This window comes from Mesocricetus auratus, unplaced genomic scaffold, assembly GCF_017639785.1.
Source record: "Mesocricetus auratus isolate SY011 unplaced genomic scaffold, BCM_Maur_2.0 Super-Scaffold_100011, whole genome shotgun sequence".
Classification (NCBI taxonomy): Eukaryota; Metazoa; Chordata; class Mammalia; order Rodentia; family Cricetidae; genus Mesocricetus; species Mesocricetus auratus.
Window position 1 is genome coordinate 43,338,276 of NW_024429195.1, and position 21,336 is coordinate 43,359,611.

General features: G+C 40.3%; 1 protein-coding gene across 2 annotated transcripts in view; it reads right to left on the reverse strand.

Moving 5' to 3' along the window:
- Nucleotides 1-4,771: 4,771 nt before the first annotated feature.
- Nucleotides 4,772-21,336, reverse strand: part of LOC101842721 (SAP domain containing ribonucleoprotein) — a 51,376-nt gene continuing 34,811 nt past the window's right edge. For both annotated transcript variants that reach the window (XM_005079693.4, XM_013120319.3), the window contains 2 exons: nt 7,152-7,241; nt 4,772-5,039 (listed from right to left, as the gene is read on the reverse strand). In XM_005079693.4, the coding sequence (XP_005079750.1) occupies nt 4,998-5,039; nt 7,152-7,241 (132 nt within the window). In that variant the 3' untranslated portion in view covers nt 4,772-4,997. The remainder of the gene's footprint in view (nt 5,040-7,151; nt 7,242-21,336) is intronic.

Sequence of the window (21,336 nt, forward strand, 5' to 3'; positions counted from 1 at the left end):
TTTAGAGTTCAGTGGTGGGTTCTTCTCCCTGATTGAACGTCACGCTTACACACCGGAGACTAAGAACTAGAGGCTCTCAGAGAAGACCCTTTTAAGGAAAAAGGACTTGGAGCAAAACAGGGAACCCTAGGGGCATGGGGAATGTTGACTGGGACATACAGACTGGGGATGGACAGAGGCTGGGAAAAGGAGAGGACAGACCCAAATATTACGAAAACATCTAGCCCCCACAGAATGAAGAATCTAAGCATTGAAAAGATCTAGCAAAGAGTCTCTTGCTTTTCAGTTCTCTAATGCTGGCTGCCTCAACAGTATTATCAAAATCAAGCTGGCCACTTCCCATTGTAGTTAAGTGTTTGTGTCCCACTAGCTCTGTCAAGACTTTCCTGCCAAGTGAGCTAAAGTGGGGCAATGCAGCCTGGGCCTCTTCTCAATCTCACCCACCGGCACCCTGCCCCTAAAAAGAAGTAGACCGCATAAACATTTATATATACAAAGGCCAAGATTACTCACCACCCACCCCATCCATTAGCTGGAACCAGGGGGTTCCCACTTATCCTAGATTTCAATTTTACTCTAGTAAACTTCAGTTAATACTGAAAGACTACTATGTAAACTACATCAAGAATGTGTGCTAAGCACATGATAATGCCATTTAAATCTTATTGCAACACTTACAATAGTTTGGAAAGAGTCACAGAGCCATTAAGTAGTTTGCCAAATCAGGATGATCCAAAAGTAGAAGGCAGAACAAGGAATCACACCCAGGTAGTTCTCATGCAGTAATGCTTTAATCTGTTGTTAAATGATATGAGAGGTCGAAAACTGAATTCAGGGACAACAGAAAGTGAGAAAGTTGAAACACCTTGGATCCAAAGGGTTGGCAGGGTACAGAACCTTTTCCAAGAGAAAAACAAGTGAACTTAGTGATGGGGCTGTAGCACAGACATAGAGTTCCTGCCCAACATCACATAAAATCAGGCATGTTGGCACAGGTCTGTAATCCAAGCCCTATAGAGAAAGAAGCAGAAAGATCCAGAAATTCAAGGCCACCCTCAGCTTGCTTCACAGCTCATTTGAGGACAGCCTGGGCCATAAGAGGCTTTGCTTCAAGAAGAAAGAAAAGGGAGGTTAGCCTTTAGAGGGTAGAGGGCTTAATAAACAGGAAGTAAGTACCACTATTTATCAGAGGCCTTGTACAAAAGAACAGTTAAGAAAAATTTACATGTAGTTCAAAGCTAGCCTAGTCTATAGAGCTAGTTCTAGGATGCCAAGGCCACACAGAGAAACCCTGTCTCCAAAACAAACAAAATCCAACAACCAACTTATTCTAACTGGGCATGGTGACACATATCTTTAATCCCAACAGAGGCAGGAGGATCACTGAGTTTCTTGGCCAGCCTGGTCTACAGAGAGAGTTCCAGGACAGCCAAGGTTACACAGAGAAATCATCTCAAAAAAGGAAGGGGGTAAAAAAGTCACCCTGTCTCAACTATTTTAATTCCCTCCTCCCCGTTTCTCATGTCAGACTAACAAGTCTCAAAGGCTCAAGCAACTCTGCTCTTGTCCCTTCCTTCCTATAGCCTTCACCCCTGGCCCTTCTAACCTTCTCAGAGCTGGCAGAACCATAAAGAGGGATCCAATCCTCACTGAGGCTTGCACAGACCAGACCCCTTAAGAGCTCCTGGGGAATGTTGGATGCTTCATCAGCCACAGAGGACTGGGAGATGAAGGATGGTGCCTGGGTCCCAAGCCTAGATGTCCGTGTAACCAAACCAAATGGACTCAGGTTTCAAAGACTCAGTAAAAACTTAGGCATTCTGATTGACTCGAGATCACTGTGTGGAATGACTAAAAGGACACAGAAAAGAATGCTCAGGCTTAGGAGAATCCAGAAATGGAACAAAAAGGGCTAATTAAAAAAAGTCAAAAGTGGTGATATACACCTTAATTCCAGCACTCAATAGACAGAGGCAGGTGAACCTTGAGCCCTGTTATTTTGGTTTAAGATTTGGGTGGAGCAAACTAAGACGATGATTATACCTTAAAAGAAGAGGACCTGGGGCACATCAGTAAATGCCTGCTGCTCGAGTATAAAAAACCTGAGTTTGGACCCCCAGTGCCCACATAAAAAGCTATGTCCAGGAGAATTTGTCTGCAGCTAAGTCGAGCTAAATCAATGAGCTCCACATTCAGTAATGGTGACCCATCAAGGAAGAAACCTGATGTGGACCACCAGCCTCAACAGGCACACATACCTACCCACATGAACACATGTATACGTCACACACCCATAAAAGTAAAACCACAAAAAGAATCTGAGCCAGGTGTGGTCGTAATATCAATAATCCTAGCACTCAGGAGGCTGATGCTGAAGGATGCTGTGAATTAAGAGCCAGCCTGAACTACAAAGTGAGACACTGTCTCAAAAATGAAGGGTGTGGGAAGAGCAGAGAGAACCCTGGGTTAAACTGAGTATGTCTCTGCAAGGTTATGGAGGATAGAGAGATAAAGACTAGAGCTGGGCTGTGGTGGCACATACCTTTAAACCCAGCACAGAGTGAGGTGGGGGTTGGGGATGGGGGTGATGATCTCTGAATTCATGGCCAGCCTGGTCTACAAAGCAAGTTTCAGGACAGCCAGGGCAACAGGAAGAAATCCTGTCTCAAAAAAAAAAAATCACTCTGAAAACCAAAGAACTACTATTTTGTATTAGGAGACAAGAGTATAGGTTCCAGAATGGCTATAATACCAACATTCAGGAGACAGAGGCAGGTAATCTATGTGAATCTGAGGCCAGTCTAGTCTACATAGGGAGTTACAGGACAGCCAGGGCTACCTACATAGACACCCTGTCTCAAAAAACATACCCCACATTGAAGGACCCCCCACTGCTACAATCTATTATCAACATTGACTTGATTCCTTCAATATTTATTTGTTTATAGTCATTTTGGAATATAAACCCTAATGAACTCTTGCCTCCTAATACAAAATAGTAGTTCTTTGATTTTCAGATGAAGACCCCGTGGAGAGTAAACAAGTAACTGGAGGTTATTTATAGCCTTGTTCAAAAGTAGAGGGCGGGGCTGATAGAGGAGAAATATGGGAAGAGAAACTCATCCAATTACATAATTAATTTGGCTGAGGATGTGACAAAAGTTTAATCAACTTTGTTTTCTATTCAGTTTTCCCAAAGTCTCAGAGGAGACAAATTTCACAATAACAATGGGCAACTTTTACACCGTTCACTAGGGCACCAGTGAAGCTTCCCTTATTGTCTACACTTAGGTTCCCACTTTTCTTAGGAGTCAGATACTATGTGCCAGCCAGCCAGTCTTGAGTTTGCAGTGACCCACCCACCTGTGCCCCATGAGTGTTGTGATTACAAGCACACACATCATGCTTCATGGTACTAGACTGAAATGTTAGAAAGGCTAACTTTCTATTAATCACAGAGTCAGCTAGGTTTTGGTAAAAATAAGGACAAAGATTTATATCATAGCAATGAAAGATTTAATTATGGTAGCAAAGTTTTCAAGTAAGGAAACTTATATGACTTACTACAGAAATCTCCCAAACCAAGCACTTACTGATCTCGAAATAGAGAGATTAAAATGAGAAACCCAAGGCAGATTTGTGGTGCTTGCTAAGAAGGCTAAGGAGGCTGATCTGATTCAAGGCCTCCCTTCTGGGTTACACAGCATGTCCCCCATGCTAGCTAGCAGTGAGGTCTGTCTCAAAAACCACAGGGAAAAGAAAGGATGTGGGGAGGAGATTTACATTAACACATCAAAAAGGCTAACTAGCAGGTTTCAGATCTACGTATAACTTAAGAGAAATAAGAGAAAGGAAAATGAATTTCAGTGACACCCAAGACACATCACCATCATGGCTGCAAGTCTGACAAGAAAGTGCAAAGTGCAGGCACGGCTGGGACCACTGTGCAGTAGTCATGTGCTTATCCTGCAGGAATGAGGCCCTTTGACCCCAGTACTGAGCAAAAACACCAGGCATCTTGTTCTACTTACGCCCCAATGAGCCAGGTAACAATACTTTAACATCTGGTCACGCTTTAGATTCCTACACTTCTACCTCAGGAGTGACCAGACCATTTACCTTCTCCAGCTGTAACCACCAAGGTCCCACACATACTGACTTCTGCTCTAATCAGACGACACCATGATACCATGTCAGACCACTCTGGAAAACAGGGCCCTTTTACAATGGATTCCATTTTACCCAGTTAGGCTTCATTCAAAGCAAGAAGACTATCAATTCTTAGCCCTATATCTTATCCTCTACATTCCCTAAGTCTCCCACACTTTCTCCACATTATCTAATTTATTATTTCAACCTCTAATTAACTATCTATCTACCTAACTACTAATTCATTTGGCATTTATTTATTTGTTTGGTTTTTCAAGCCAGGGTTTCTCTGTGTAGCCTTGTATGTCTTGGTACTCACTCTGTAGACCAGGATGGCCTTGAATTCAGAGATCCACCTGCCTCTGCCTCCTGAGTGCTGTGAATAAAAAGCCATGTGCCACCACTACCTGGCTATTTCAATGACTTGGCCTCATCATGAACAATAAATAAAAGTATATGTGGGAGTATCAAGAAGATAATAAACAGGCTTAAAAGGTAGACTAAATCTTATCTTCTTTACTATGGGATAAAAGCATTACAGCTAATTCCCCTAATATCTGCCTCTGACACTCCTCCTGTGTGGCCTCTTCGGGCAGTTTAAAGGAGCACCTAATAAAACACGTTCTCTTTTCTTTCTTTTTTTATTAATAGGCAAAATAATTAAAAACAAAAATATAACAACTTAAATGCAGAGTAGCAGTTACATCAAACTGCTGCTGGAATCCAATGATGCACACCTAAAGTACACGATTCCTCACTGTGAGGCACATGACATACGTGTGTGTATAAAAACCATGAAGAATTTGAGAAATGGAAACCACTATGAGGCAGAAAGCATGAACTTTTCATTATGCAATCCCAAAACGCTCTGCTCTTTTCCTTTTCTTTGCCTGCAATGAAAAAGCAAGAAAAAAAATTAGATTGTAAGCAGATCAAGTTCCTGGCAGTTCTAATCCAAACCCACATTAACTGTCAAAAGGCCCAAGAAGAGATAACTACTGACTTCAAGACTTTATTCCTGAATCTCTCCAGCTGTCCAGTAAGAAATGGGGAGGTTTAGTGAAAACGAAAGGTGAGAAATGCAGGTAAAACACATCCATACATATAACATAAAAATATAGGAAAAAGAGAGAGGGAAGGGTAAGGGAGAATGGGGGAGGGAAAGAGTGGCAGAAAAAGGAAAGACTTCCTTACAATTAGTGGAAAGAGGACACAGCAGTTAGAATGAGGCAGTAATTCCCCTCCCCTTGTTTTTCAAGACAGGGTTTCTCTGTGTAACAGCTCTGGCTGTCCTGGAACTCGCTCTGTAAACCAGGCTGGCCTTGAACTCAGAGATCCTCCTGGCTCTGCCTTCGTAGTGCTAGGATTAGAGAAGTGGCCACCATTACCGGTAGCCTCAAACACATGATCCTCCTGCCTCTGCCTCCTTCAGCAAATCGTACAACCATTAATTCCCCTCCTAAATCAAGCCTCTCCCCTCATGTCTGAATACTTTACTCTATAGCAAACCCCATCTTGTAAAGGCTGCTTTTAGGTCTCTGAGCATGACTAATATAGTCTAGTTCCTTTTAGGTGCCTCCTTAATGACCAGGGTCATGTGGTGAATACAATGGGGCTCAGCACTTATGTGTATTATGCATGTCTTAGAGAAAGCACTGATGGGAAAAGGGCACAAAATCAGCTGTGAGCAACTCAGGAAAAGCACTCTGTGTCCTTGATCTTCACTTCAGCTACTACCCCAGAACACAGGCAAGTTTTCTGTAGTTAATTCGCATTGCAGGTCTGATGCATACTTTTTTTTGGAAAGCAGAATATACTCCAAGCCCATTTCACTAGGACTAATAATGACATAATTCCTTGAAATGAGACAAAACTTTTCCATATAAACTGCATGAGGTGACTACCATCCAAAGCCACTGTTCCTACCACCCTCTTTAGCCTGGAGAAGCCAATGTACCCACTTAGGGAAATACCTGGCTTAACAACAGCTTCCATGTAAGAAGAAAACAACTAACCAGCGCGGACTGAGGCAAGCCCCATCCTGTTACACCAGCAAGTAAGCAGTTACTTACTACAGATAACATCTTACTTCAGTAGATCAAGGTCTACAGATACCATTAGTTTTTCTCCTAGTAAAGAGCATAAACTGATTTGACTGTATTTTTTTTAGATTTATTTATTTTACATGTACGACTGTTTTGACTACATACACACGTGTACCACATGCTGGGAATCAGACACAGGTCCTCTGCAAGAGCAACAAAGTGTTCTTAACTGCTAAGCCATCTCTCCAGCCCTTGATCTATAATTTTCATGGTATATATACTTGTTTATAAAGAAACTTTAGGGACTAGCAAGATTGTTCAGTTGCTTATTGAACAAACAGCCATTAGGACCTACATGGAAGCTGAGCTGGCGAATGCCTGTAACCCTCTCACTGGGTAAGGGGAAGATAGGCAGATCCCAGGAGCTCACTGACCAGCCAGCTTAATCCATCAGTGAGAGACCATCTCAAAACCCATACAGGAAAGCTGAGTGGCAGTGGCACACACCTTTAGTCCCAGGGAGGCAGAGGCGGGTGGATCTCTGTGAGTTTGAGGCCCAGCTTGGTCTACAGGGCTAGTTCCACGACAGCCAGGGCTATACAGAGAAACTCTATCTCAGAAAAACAACAACAACAAAAAACAAACAAAACAAAAAAGCATCCAAGAGGGATGAAGGAAACAGGTGGGAATGTTAGCCAAGTGAGCCTGATAACTGAGAACCGGAGTTCAATCTCCAGAACGCACACAAACCAGCCAGCCTGGAGTAAGCTGAACAGTGACAGAAACAATGAGACTGCCTTCACAGGTAGAAACCAAGAATGACTCTCCAGAGTTGTCCTCTGATGTCCACACACAGGCCTTGACATGTGAGGACATATATGTGCACATGTGCACAATTCTGGTGGGTTTTGTTTGACTGATTTTACAGCTCTATGAAGCATTCTAAGTACAGTTCACCTCTGTATCCTCTGTAGCTCCAGCTCCTGCTGAACTTGTCACAATCCCAAATCTCTCCTTCCTCTTTTTCAGCTTCTCATCATCCTCAGACTGTCAACAGATACAGAAAACAGTTGAAACAAGTTAGTCTCTATTTACAAAGTTTATAGAAATAAACTGGATTTACTGGTTACAATATGCAAGTTAACCTTATATATAAAGAACCAAGAATCACACAAATACAAAAGACAGATAAGAAAATAAACACCCTAGTGTTATGGATTAGGTACAATTTGACCCCAAGAATTCATGTCTTATAATTTTGAGGACTATCTACTGTGGCAACAGTGGGAGGTAGGGAGATCTTTATGAGGTTGGGCATTAAGGCCTTGGCTAGGTCATGGGTAGTATTATTTCAGAAAGGATTAAGGTTGTTCTTGTAGAGGCCTAAGTGGATTCGGTGAAGACAAATTATTCTAACAAGCCTCACCTCTGTGTCATGTTCTGACTTCCTGTTTGGAAATGTGCTCTTTGCTCCTGCAACATCCCTGCCATGATGTACGGCAGTCAGAGAGATGGGGGACCCTTGTTGAAGTTTAGACTTCCAAACTTTAAAACTGTAAGCTAAGCAAGTTTCCTTATCAAGTGTTTTTTTCTAGTAATAAGAGACTAATACAGTTAACATATAGTGTGCTATACTGAGAATAACTAAAACTTTATGTTAAGTAGAGCCTCAAAGTCAGGTGATGAGTGTAATACCAGCATTTAGAAAGACAGAAGGAAGATTGTAAATTCAGGGCCAGCCTGGGCTACAGTGAGTTCCAGGCTAGTATGAGCTACATAGCAAGACTGTCTTAAAAAACTTTAGGCTAAGATGGCCAAATCACAGGAAAGTGCTTATTGTATCAGCATAAGGACCTAAACTCAGTCCCCAGATCTCATGTAAGAAACTGGATAAGGAACCATGTACTTGTAATCCTGACACTGAGGAGAAAGAGACAGGCAGATATATCTCTAGGGTTCACTGGCCAGTCAGCTTAACCTACTCAGCAAGCTCCAGGCCAATGAAAGACTATCTCCAAAAACACAGTGGAGCCAGCTGGACAGCTGAGTCAATAAAAGCACTTGTTGGCAACTCTGACCACCTGAGAACGATCCCTGACACCCACACAGTAGGAGAGAACTGATTCCTCAAGGTTGTCTTGTGGGACAGTCAGTCAGTCAGAAAGACACAGACAGATCCACATACACAGAGCACCTGAATAACACCTGAGGTTGACCTCTGGCCTCCATATATACATGAACCCACATATATTTAAATAAAAATGTTTTTTTAACTTTAAAAGAAACACATTAGGGCTGGGTGGTAGTGATGCACGCCTTTAATCCCAGCACTCGGGAGGCAGAGGCAGGTGAATCTCTGTGGGTTTGAGGCCAGCCTGGTCTACAAATTGAGCTCCAGAATAGCCAGGGCTATACAGCAAAACCCTGTCTCAAAAAACCACACAAATTAGGTGTGGAAAAATACTATCAGGACAAAGTACCGTCTTGTCCACTGGGCTCTATTAATTTACCATTCTTACTTGGTCTCTGAAAACCTAACTACCATACATTTTATTGACTTAATCAACTATAATGATTAGTAAGTGGAAAACCAAATACTTATATACTCTAGACCCCTGAAGAACTGCATTTACTGACTTATGTGAAATTACTTTGTAATTGACAGGTTCTTTCTATGTAGCCCAGGACAGCCATGAACTTAACAGCCTCTTGCTTTAACATCCAGTGTTGGGTCTACAAATATATATATATATATATATACATACACACACACATATATGTACACATATATTTTCACATTAGGCAAATCAACATTTCCAGTAACACTGCAACCATAAATTCATTCATTCATTTGTCATTCAAATTATCAACTGAATCCCTTTAGGTCAAGCACCACTTGAGGCCCTGGGAATACAGATATGAGTAAAATAAAGATCTTATAAAATTAGCTTCATGAAGCTGATAAATTCACCACAAAATTATTGTAAAGATGTGTTCTTCTCTACATTACTGAATTATCAGAGCAGACAGCAGTGATTTTCTTTCTAATCCCAGATCTAAAATGTGCTTGTCAGTGAACTGTATGCACCACTATGAACAGCAATGCAACTCTACTTCTCTTCCTGTTGCTACAAACTCTAGAGCCAAGAGTGTGTTTTATGTTTGAGAAGTGAATTTGAAAATATTAGAAAAGAAGGATCCAGACCAAGTCCAGTGTTCAAGAGTTTGTATAATTCCAGTCACTTAGAAGTTAAAGAGAATTACGGTTTTTGAGGTCAATCTGTTTTAAAATCCTGTCTCAAAACAAAATTTTATTTTTTTCACACAGTATAAACTATAATATACAAATCTTATGTAACTTTATCTATTGTTAGTTAGATCAGTCTAAATTTTATAATACTAAAAAGCTAAAGAAAAAACAAACTTTTTCAATACAGGTACATTATGCTAGGTCAATTAATCCATTCTTTCATAGTTTTCCAAAATATAAATAGCACTTTACAGCTGGACTCCTCATATAACTTAATATATAAGAAAATCCCTTTAGACTGGGCAGTCTCACAGCAGAGATGGGAAGAAAAGGATTTTGTCATAACATGATCTTGGACATGATTAAAGAAACACAAAAAATAAAGGCAATTTCTATTTCCAATTAGCATTTTTCTCCTTCAGTGGGTCTTTCTTTCACTTGATAAGAAGCAGTACAAGGAAGTTCATTTGTAATTTATTCAGCTGTCTGTCCTTTGGGTCTCTACATTCTGACCAGAAGGGACCTTAGGTTTTTCTGAAGCACATTTGTCCGCAGGCTCTACAAAGAGCTGAGAATGTAGTTCAGTGGTAAGAACACTTGCCTAGCCTGTTCAGGGCTTGGATTTAACTCATGGTATTGTAGAAAGGAGAGGAGGAAGGAAAGGAGAAAAGTAGCCAGAAGTACTGAAATGGGAGGGAGAAATATGAAATCCAGAAGGATTAAAATCAGTATCAGAGGCAAGTGCTTGGAAAGCAAAATGATATAGTTAGTTTTAGGGCTGCTGCTAGCTTTTAAGAATTTATTTGGGCTGGAGAGATGGCTCAGCCGTTAAAGGCTAGGCTCACAATCAAAAGAATTTATTCCATCCTAGCCTGGTATAGTGGTGCATGCTTTTAATCCCAGCACTCAAAAGGCAGACGCAGATAGTATCTCTGTGAGTTCAAGGACAGCCTGTTCTTTCTTTCTTTCTTTCTTTCTTTCTTTCTTTCTTTCTTTCTTTCTTTCTTTCTTTCTTTCTTTCTCTCTCTCTCTCTCTCTCTCTCCCTCCCTCCCTCCCTCCCTCTCTCCCTCCCTCCCTCTCCTCCCTCCCTCCCTCCCTCCCTCCCTCCCTCCCTCTCTCTCTCTCTCTCTCTCTCTCTCTCTCTGTCCCAGCAGAATACCAACATAGATATCTGTATACAAAAATGAGTTCAGGGGCTGAGACATAGCTCAGTGGTTAAGAGCACTGACTGCTCTTCTAGAGGAGCCAAGTTCAATTCCCAGCACCCGCATGGCAGCTCACAACTGTCTATAACTACAAGTATGACACCCTCATACAGACATACATGCCCGAAAACCACCAATACATATAAAATAAAAAATAAACTTTCACTAAAAAAAAAAAACCTTTTGTTGGTTTCCAAACTCAACTTTTCTCTTCAAGATTCAAATTCAAAAGAATATTTTTACAAAACTTACTGATTTTATCTTGAATACACAAATACTGCTCATACTCTGCCAAAGGCAGTCCACTTTAACATAATTAGTGTCCTGAAAACAGTAAGTTAAAGCCCTCAAAACAGTCACCTCTTTCAATTTGACCAGTACCAACCACTCTAGCTCATAAAAGAAATCCCAAGAAACAAACAGCGACCTGCAGTACAATTTGGGCACATTAAAAATTTTTGAACTCAGAAATTCCAAGGAACACAAAAGTAGTCACTGAACTCAAATAAGAAAAATCTTCATTATTATCTTAAGAGACCAAAGCTGGGTGTTTTAAAGCTGAGTGCAACAAAGCTATTCATCTATCGGCCCTCTTATACCACTTGTGAGGACGAATTCCAATCTGAAGACCTAGCAAGATACCTCTACAAGTAGAAAGAACTTATGGCACTACAACTATTTTCCCTCAAGAAATCTTTCCTTTGGAGTAAAGAAGCTCACCATGAGCTAAAGCTGTCATCTTCTTGCCCACCCCCAGTATAAAAATGTGAGCCCTTGAATACGTTCCTGCTCTGCCACTGAGCACTAACCCCAGGCCCAAACCAGTTAAACTTTGCAAAAATAACAAGGAGCCGGTGCTTTCTGTAGATTAATTATAATATGCATTAAGATGTCAGCAGTTTTCTGGCTAATCTGATTTTCTAAATGAATTTAAGGTTGTAAGGCAAAAGGGCCTTAAGACTACTTTTCTGAATCTACCATCATGTGACTGACAACAGGATGAAAAGCAGGGCCTAGGGGACAATGGAAATTTAATGTCCACATGGCCTTGACTTCCCAGAGGTAAATGTGATGAAACACTCCAGGGAAAGTGAGCTTCCAATTTCATACTCACAGGGTGAATGACAACACTGTTGGTTTCTCTCAGAAACACTTCAATGCTTGAATACACAGCTGTCATCTCCCTGCTTCAGTTCCTGAAACCCATCTGACCTTGATTTTTCTTCAGTCTTTAGGCCAGCCAGTGCAGAGAACAGAACAAAGTGGTCCCCAAAACTAATGTGCACACCTAGACAGACTGAAGGTGAAACACCGGACTGGCAGAAAGCAAGCCACCTTAACACACCATGGTAAAGAGGTCCAAAACACTCCTTAAACACAAATCCAATACAGTCATTTTTCCTGCACTCAGCGGTTTCTGTGACATAACCATCTTCTCAGGGCAAACAGACTGTGAGAGCGGAGAGCCAAAACACAGTGAGAAACCACCAAGAACTAATGCTTTCTACCTCTGCAGGATTTTTAAACCAAAGTCATCATTGCTCATCACCAAAAACTCTTCTCCCAAGTTCCTATCACTTTTCCCAGAATCTTGCCCCCCCCCACCACACACACTCTCAGAGGAGGTCATCTCAGCCTCACTCTAGCTGATTGTAGGACAAAGAAAAGCAGGTGGAGGAAATGAAGGCTTCACACTTGAGACCCCAGGAAACCAATTTCTATTAAAAGTTCCCACCTCCTTCCTTTAGAAGCCAGGAAGCGATTGCTTTTAAGGATAAGTGATGCAGAGCTTGGCAGAAATGTCAAGACAATAAAGGCAAGTAAAACTTTTAAGAGAGAGTGAATGTTATCACAGCCAAAATACTCAGAGAATAACAATGCAAAAACAGATTTTCCTGAGCACCCAGAAATGTTGAATGAAGCCTTGTTTTTTTTTTTTAACTTGGGCTACTTAAAAAACATATTCTTGGTGTCATATCAACCTAATGCATAAGAATCTCAAAAGGACAGGCTTATAGAGCTATAGTCTTTGTTATTATTTATCAATACTGTATATATGCACATACATGTGTATGTGTGATATGCCTGAAACAGTTCATGGCATGCACTTAAAGGTCAGAGAACAATTTTTGGGAGGGAGTCAGTTCTCTCCTTCAACTACAGATTCTTGAGACTGAATTCAAGCTGCCATGCTTGCATGGCAAGTACTCTTATCTTCTGAGTCATCTTGCTGGACTAAGAGAATATTTCTCTTTGTTTTTTGTTTGTTTGTTTGTTTGTTTTGAGACAGGGACTTACTGTGAAAGCCTGGCTGGCCGGAACTTGCTTTATAGACTAGGCTGGCCTTAAACTCATAGATAGTCCAAGCTTCTCCCTGGGAGTAAAGGCATGGTCTACCTACCATGCCTTGCCAGGAACTATGTTTCTTAAGATCCTGGTATTTACTTATGTATAAGCATACTTAGAAATAATTACACTTATATTTGACAAAGTACTGACAGAAAATTTCAAAAAACATCTCATCAAATCCAAATAAGGCTGCCATCTGGCTCTATTCTCCCCACAAATATTACAAATAAAGATCTCAGTTTCAGGAATTTTTGTAAAAGTCAAGAGAAAATCTGGGAGGTTAGAGAGATGGATGACTCAGTCGTTAAGAACACTAGGTGCCCTTCCAGATGAACTGGAAGGTTCAACTGCCAGCATCCACATAACACAATCATTTCTAACTCCAGTTCTAGGGAATCTAATGCCCTCTTTGGTTTGCAAGGGCACTAGACACACACAAAGATATACATGCAAGCAAAATACACACACACACACACATAACATTTAAAAAAATTTAAAGGAAAGCATCATAGATACCTACTACAGTCCTAGAATTCAAGCAGAGAGGCAGTGAGAATCTTTCACAAGCATAACTTAACAAGCAAAAATGTGCCAAAGGCTTGAATCTGGAAATTGAGAACACCCTGAACAAAACAGCAAACTATAGCTTGAAAAGTTAATCAATGAACTATTTTTAAAAAGACAGCAAGATCAGGACACACTTGTGCAGGGTCAAGAGTAGGATAATTAGATATAACCATGAAAAGACCCTCTAAAAATGGCAGAGAAACAGTTGTCAAAGTAGAGGAAGGGGATTTCTCTGAAGACACATACTATTCTAGAACACTAATAAGGGCCATCTATCCTCTTAGGATACTGTTTATTTCCAAGTACTCCTTCTACAAAATCACCTCCACACAAAGGCATGATAGTGAGAATTCTGTAACTACTTCTATAATATTATATCCTAGTTAATTCTACACCAAAATATCCTCTAAAAGTCTACACTAAGCATTTCAAACAATCTCAATGTTTCTGTGAAATAAATGAGAAATTTAAAGTAAATAGGTATAAATAAAAGATATTTCCACTGCTAGGAATTTGAAAATTCAAGATTTTATACACACTCCAAATGCTGAACATTGAAAAGATATTTCTATTTCTGACCTAAGAATCTGCTCTAGAAATTAAAAAGATTTGAATACAATATTAATTAAAAAGAACAAAATAAAACACCACACACAGAAACCAGGAAACTAGCATCCTGGTGGGGCACCAGGTAGAAGCAGATCAGCTGGTGATCAGCCTCAAGTAATGGCATGTTCCAAGATAGCCTGAGCTGTAAGAGATCTTGCTTCAAAAACAAAAAAACAAAACACAACACAAAAAAGTCACAGAATATGGAGGTGAGGAAAGAAATTAGCATGTTCTAGATTTTAACAGAACACCTCAGACTATATTTATAACTATCACTGCCATCACACGCAGTAACCACCAGGTTAAAGCTTTACAATTCCTACTCATCAGCTTGGGTTTTGTTTTGTTTTGAGACAGGGTCTCACTGTATATCCCTGACTGACCTGATGAAGCCTCTAGAGGAGGGCTGGGATTAAGTTTCTCTTAAAAAGGAAGGAAGGAAGCAAGGAAGGAAGGAAGAAAGGAAGGAGGGAGGGAGGGAGGAAGGGAGGGAGGGAGGGAGAAAGGAAAAGAAGGAAGGAAGGAAGGAAGGAGGGAGGGAGGGAGGGAGGAAGGAAAGGAAGGAAGGAAAGGGAGGGAGGGAGGGAAGAAGAAAGGAAGGGAGGGAGGGAGGGAGGGAGGGAGGGAGAGGGAGGGAGGGAGGGTCCAGAAGAATTCACTAGTGAATTTTACCAGATCTTCAAAGAATACCACCAATGTTTCTCAAACTCTCCACAAAACAGAAAAGTAACATAACCAAACTCTTCTTCCTATCAACACTCTCATAAAGATATTTGCAAACAGAATTTTAAAAATAATAAAAATTTTAAAAAATAATAAAAATATCACTGACACCTTGCCTTGTACTATAACCCTGTCAAAAAGCACAAGGCAAGGGAGGACATAATCCCACAATTGTTGCTAAATGGACACATTGTCAAACTATCTTCTAAATACTTATATTTATACTCACAGGCTGCTAACCTTAGTCAGAAAAGTTGCTTTTTTGCAGTATGTAGCAGTTACGCACAGACTCATAACCAGTTATTATGCTAAGAATGTTCAGACCTAAATGGGACATGCATATCAATCTCTCATGTAAAGCTCAAATATTGTCAAAGAAAAGGGGGGTATTAGGAATATAAGAGCTGGGACTGGAAATAGGACTCAAAAGTTAAGAGCAGTTGTTGCTCTTGCAGAATGTGGGAGCACAGCAGGAAGGTTTCTCCAGAGAAACCAAGAACGTTAAGCAACACAGCTCCAATGGGGAGCTTGGGGAGCCCCTGACTGTAAGGGTCATTTAGATTGCTAGCCACCACTGGTCCTGGACACAGGAGCTTGATAGTACCTAGCCCAACAGATAAAGCATATCACAAGCTATTAATCACTTCCAGCTCCCATAACTAAGACCTGAGGTGGTTAACAGCACAAATGACCTCTACACTATCTGCATGACCAAGACCAGGCCAGATCCTTCCTTGGGCCCTTACACTAGTATAGGCAGCCTATCTCTAGACCCCATCTTTTTTTGAGGAATTACATGTACCCTGAGTTGAGTTTCAATGCAATTAGCTTTTGCTTACTTATGCACTGGGAAACGTTTTTCCAAATTATGCTGTGTTTAAATTTGTTGGGAATAATCAGACACGATCAGATTCCCTATCTTGATCCAGGTTGACAAAGTCAATCTCAACTGAGTTTTTACTCAGCCATGACCACCTACAAGGTCCTCCTCAGCAGAGGACCCAAGTTTGACTCCTACCCAGCACTTATATGGTAACTCAAAACCATCCATATACATCTTCCATTCTAGGGAATCTGAAACCCTCTTCTTGAGTTCAAAGCCAGCCAGGTCTACATATTGAGCTCACTGTAAGTCAGGTCTAGATAGTGATACCCTGCTTTAAAAAGAGAGGGAAGGGTAAAAAAGCTATTAGGTTTTATTCAATTTTATTTCAATGGTGCCCATGTATGTAAATTGCTACCCTCCTTATCAGTGCTCGTAAATAATATTACTTGTGTTAGCCTCTTGAGTGTTAGAATCTTAAACTTTCCTAAACTTCTACAATCCATAGATCAGAAAAATTTCCTAGCAAAAAACCCCTAACAGAGTTGTAGCTGTAGTTCCACAGTAGAGTGCTTGATGCTTGAGTCTCTAGGTTCAATGCCCAATACTGCCCACCCACCACATAAAATTAAACCACACACACACAAAACAAACAAAACCCCAGTTAACACACAGTATAGCCCCATACCTCAAACCAAGCACCACGCATTTCTTCTTATACAAATTTTTATAACTTTTAAATGTGTGTGTGTGTGTGTGTGTGTGTGTGTGTGTAATACTTTAACTAATTCCCCCTCAAACATGGCTAAGTCAAAAGTGTGCATCTATCCAGGACAGCTAGCTGCTATTCAGAGAAACTGTGTCTCAAAAAACAAACAAAAAAAGTATGGGTGATAGTCGGGCATACCTTTAATCCTAATATTCAGGCAGAGACAGGTGGATCTCTTGAGTACAAAGCCAACCTGGTCTATAGAGCAAGTTCCAGGACAATCAGGACTACACAGAGAAACATGTCAAAAACAAACAAACAAAAAACAATAAGTGTATCTAACCTTAAGGCAGAGTAGAAAACAGGAGAACAACTGAAGCAAAGACAAACACCACTACCATTTAGTTCACATTATCTTTTCAAGAACCCTGGGGAGAAAAAAAATCCATTCTGTACTGGAAGTTTAATAGGAAGGAAAAAAGGTTGGGGAAGGGGGAATGATGAGGGAGAGAGGTGAAGATGTATTTGCTACAAATAAACTGTATAAACAGAGGTCAGAGAATGTCAATGTCCCCTCTACTGATCGCTCTTTAAGCAGCTCCTTGCTCTCCCTCAGTCTTTTGCACCAGGCCAGTGGGATGTCCTGTATGGTGTGAGTATATGTTGTTTTTATTGGTTGATAAACACAGCTGATCTAGCCAATGGCCAGGCAGAATAGAGTCAGGAAGGAAATCCAAAAAAAAAAAAAAAAAAAAAGATAGAGAAAGAAGGCAAAGTCAGAGAGATCCCATGTGCAACATGTGAGGTAACAAGCCATGAGCCTCATGGTAAAATATAAACTAATAGAAATGGGTTAATTTCCAATCAAATGGTCATAAGAAACAAACGAGTGTATCTATCCTAATTTCTATCAAAATAGACTTCAAACTAAAATTAATCAAAAGAAATGAAGGCCATTTCATATTCATCATAGGAAAAATCCATCAGAATGAAGTCTCAATTCTGTATATCTATGCCCCAAATACAAAGGCACCCACATTCATGAAAGAAATATTACTACAACTCAAATCACACATTAAACCCCACACTTATAGTGGGAGAATTCAACAGCCCACCCCCACCACTGGACAGGTCCACCAGACAGAAAATTAACAAAGAAACAATGGAACTAACAGAGCTATGACCCAATTGGATTTAGCAGACATCTATAGAACATTCCATCCAAACAAAAAAGAATATACCTTCGTCTCAGGACCACATGGAACCCTCAAAAGTCAACCACATACTTGGCAATAAAGTAAACCTCAACAGATAAAAAAAAAAAAAATTGGAATAACCTGTATCTTGTCAAACCACCACGGCTTAAAATTAGAATTCAACGTCAACACAAACTGCAGAAAACCCACAAACTCATGGAAATTGAACAATGCTCAATTGCATCACCCCTGGGTAAAGGAAGAAATAAAGAAAGAAATCAAAGACTTCCTAAAATTCAATGAAAATGAAAGCACAACATACCCAAACCTATGGGATACTCTGAAAGCAGTACTAAGAGGAAAGTTCATAGCACTAAGTGCCCACATGAAGAAACTGGAGAGTAGCCATACTAGAGAATTAACAGAATACCTAAAAGCGCTAGAACAAAAAAGAAGCAAACTCACTCAGGAGGAGTAGATGCCAGGAAATAATCAAATTGAGAGCTGAAATCAATAAAGTAGAAACAAAGAAAACAATACAAAGAATCAACGAAACAAAGAGTTGGTTCTTTGAGAAAAATCAACAAGATAGACAAACCTTTATCTAGCTTAACCAAAAGACAAAGAAAGAACATGCTAATTAACAAAATCAGAAATGGAAAGAGGGACATAACAACAGACACTGGGGAAATCCAAAGAATCATCAGGTCATACTTTGAAAACCTGTACTGCACTAAATTGGAAAATTTAAAGAAAATGGGTAATTTCTGGATAGATATCACTTACCAAAATTACATCAAGAACATATAAACAATTTAAACAGATCTATAACCCCTACAGAAATAGAAGCAGCCATAAAAAGTCTTCCAACCAAAAAAATGTCCAGGGCTAGATGGCTTCAGTGCAGAATTCTACCAAAAATGCAAGGAAGAGCTAATACCAATACTCTTCAAATTGTTCCACACAATAGAAGCAGAAGGATCACTGCCAAACTCTTTTTACGAGGCTACAATTATCTTAGTACCCAAACCACACAAAGACACAACCAAGATAGGGAACTACAGACCAATCTCCCTCATGAACACCGATGCAAAAATACTCAATAAAATACTCGCAAATCAAACCCAAGAACACATCAGAAAAATCATACACCATGATCAAGTAGGTTTCATCCCAGGGATGCAGGGATGGTTCAACATATGAAAATCCATCAATGCAATCCACCATATAAACAATCTGAAAAAGAAAAACCACATGATCATCTCACTAGACGCTGAAAAAGCCTTTGACAAAATCCAACACCCCTTCATGATAAAGGTCTTGGAGAGATCAGGGATAACAAGAACATACCTAAACATAATAAAAGCAATATACAGCAAACAGACAGCCAACATCAAACTAAATGGAGAAAAACTCAATGCGATTACTCTAAAATCAGGAACAAGACAAGGATGTCCACTCTCTCCATATCTCTTCAATATTGTATTTGAAGTTCTTGCTAGAGCAATAAGACAACAAAAGGAAACCAAGGGGATACAAATTGGAAAGGGAGAAGTCAAACTTTCACTGTTTGTAGATGATATGATAATCTATGTAAGTGACCCAAAGAATTCTACCAGGGAACTCCTACAGCTGATATACACCTTTAACAAAGTGGCAGAATACAAAATTAACTGAAAAAAATCAGTAGCCCTACTATATATATACAATAAAGGGGATGAGAAAGAAATCAGAGAAACATCACCCTTTACAATAGCCACAAACAACAAAAAATATCTTTTGGTAACGCTAACCAAACAGTTAAAAGACCTGTATAACATGAACTTTGAGTCTTTAAAGAAAGAAATTAAAGAAGATACCAGAAAATGAAAAGATCTTCCATGCTCTTGGATAGGCAGGATCAACATAGTAAAAATGGCAATCTTACCAAAAGCAATCTACAGATTCAATGCAATCCCTATCAAAATACCACAACTTTGCACAGACCTTGAAAGGACAATCCTCAACTTTATATGGAAAAACAAAAGACCCAGGATAGCCAAAATAATCCTGTATAATAAAGGAACTTCAGGAGGCATCACCATTCCTGACTTCAAGCTCTACTATAGAGCTATAGTCATGAAAAACAGCTTGGTATTGGCACAAAAACAGACAGAAAGACCAATGGAATCTTTTTTTTTTTTTTTTTTTTTTGGTTTTTTGAGACAGGGTTTCTCTGTTTTGTTGGTCTCAAACTCACAGAGATCCACCTGCCTCTGCCTCCCAAGTGCTGGGATTAAAATTGTGTACCACCACTGCCCGGTGACCAATGGAATCTAATTGAAAACCCTGATATCAACCCACACACCTTTGAACACCTGATCTTTGACAAAGAAGCTTAAACTATACAATGGAAAAAAGAAAGCATCTTCAACAAATGGTGCTGGCATAACTGGATGCTGGCATGTAAAAGACAGCAGACAGATCCATATCTATCACTATGTACAAACTTAAGTCCAAATGCATCAAAGACCTCAGCATCAATCCAGCCACACTGAACCTCTTAGAAGAGAAAGTAGGAAGTACCCTTGAACGAATTGGTACAGGAGACTGCTTCCTGAACATAACACCAGTAGCACAAACACTGTGGTCAACAATTAATAAGTGGGACCTACTTAAACTGAGAAGCTTCTGCAAGGCAAAGGACACAGTCAACAAGACAAAAATGACAGCCCACAGAATGGGAGAAGATATTCACCAACTCCAATCTGACAGAGAGGGCTGATCTCCAAAATTTACAAAGAACTCAAGAAAAGTGGGGTAGAGAATTCTCAATAGAGGAGTCTAAAATGGCTGAGAGACACTTGAGAAAGCACTCAACATCCTTAGCCATCAGGGAAAGGCAAATCAAAACAACTCTGAGATACCATCTCACTCCTGTCAGAATGGCTAAAATCAAAACCACTAATGACAATTTATGCTGGAGAGGATGTGGAGAAAGGGGAACACTCCTCCACTGCTGGTAGAAATGCCAACTTATGCAGTCACTGTGGAGATTGGTATGGAGACTCCTCAGGAAAATGGAAATCAGTCTACCACAAGATCCAGCAATTCCACTCTTAGGCATATGCCCATACAATAAGGACATACTCATACAATAAGGACATCTGCTCAGCTATGTTCATAGCAGCATTATTTGTAATAGCCAGAACCTGGAAGTAACCCAGATGCCCCTCAACTGAAGAGTAGATAGAGAAAATGTCCTACATCTACACAATGGCAGGAAAGAAAAATGGAATTTTGAAATTTGCAGGCAAATGGATGGCACTAGAAGAAACCATCCTGAGTATGGATTTTAGACATGGAGCAGGGGATTGTCAGCCTACAATCCCACCGCTAGAGAGTCTGGGAAGCAGGGAGGACCCTAAAAGAGATATGCATGGTAACCCAGAAAAGGGTTATTGGAGGGGATCTCCTGATTGGATTAGGAGCAAGGGGGAGGCAAGGGGAGAGGGAGATGGGAAAAAGAGGAGAAAGAGAGGGGGAGAAGAGGAGGGGAGAGGAGGACACGGGAGAGCAGGAAGGTTGAGCCAGGGCAAGAATAGAGAAGGATGAGAGATACCATAATAGAAGGAGCCATTATAAGGTGGAGGAGAGATCTGGCACTAGTGAGATCTTCACAGACCTACAAAAACAATACCAACTGGCATTAAGGCTACCTTAAATGCCCT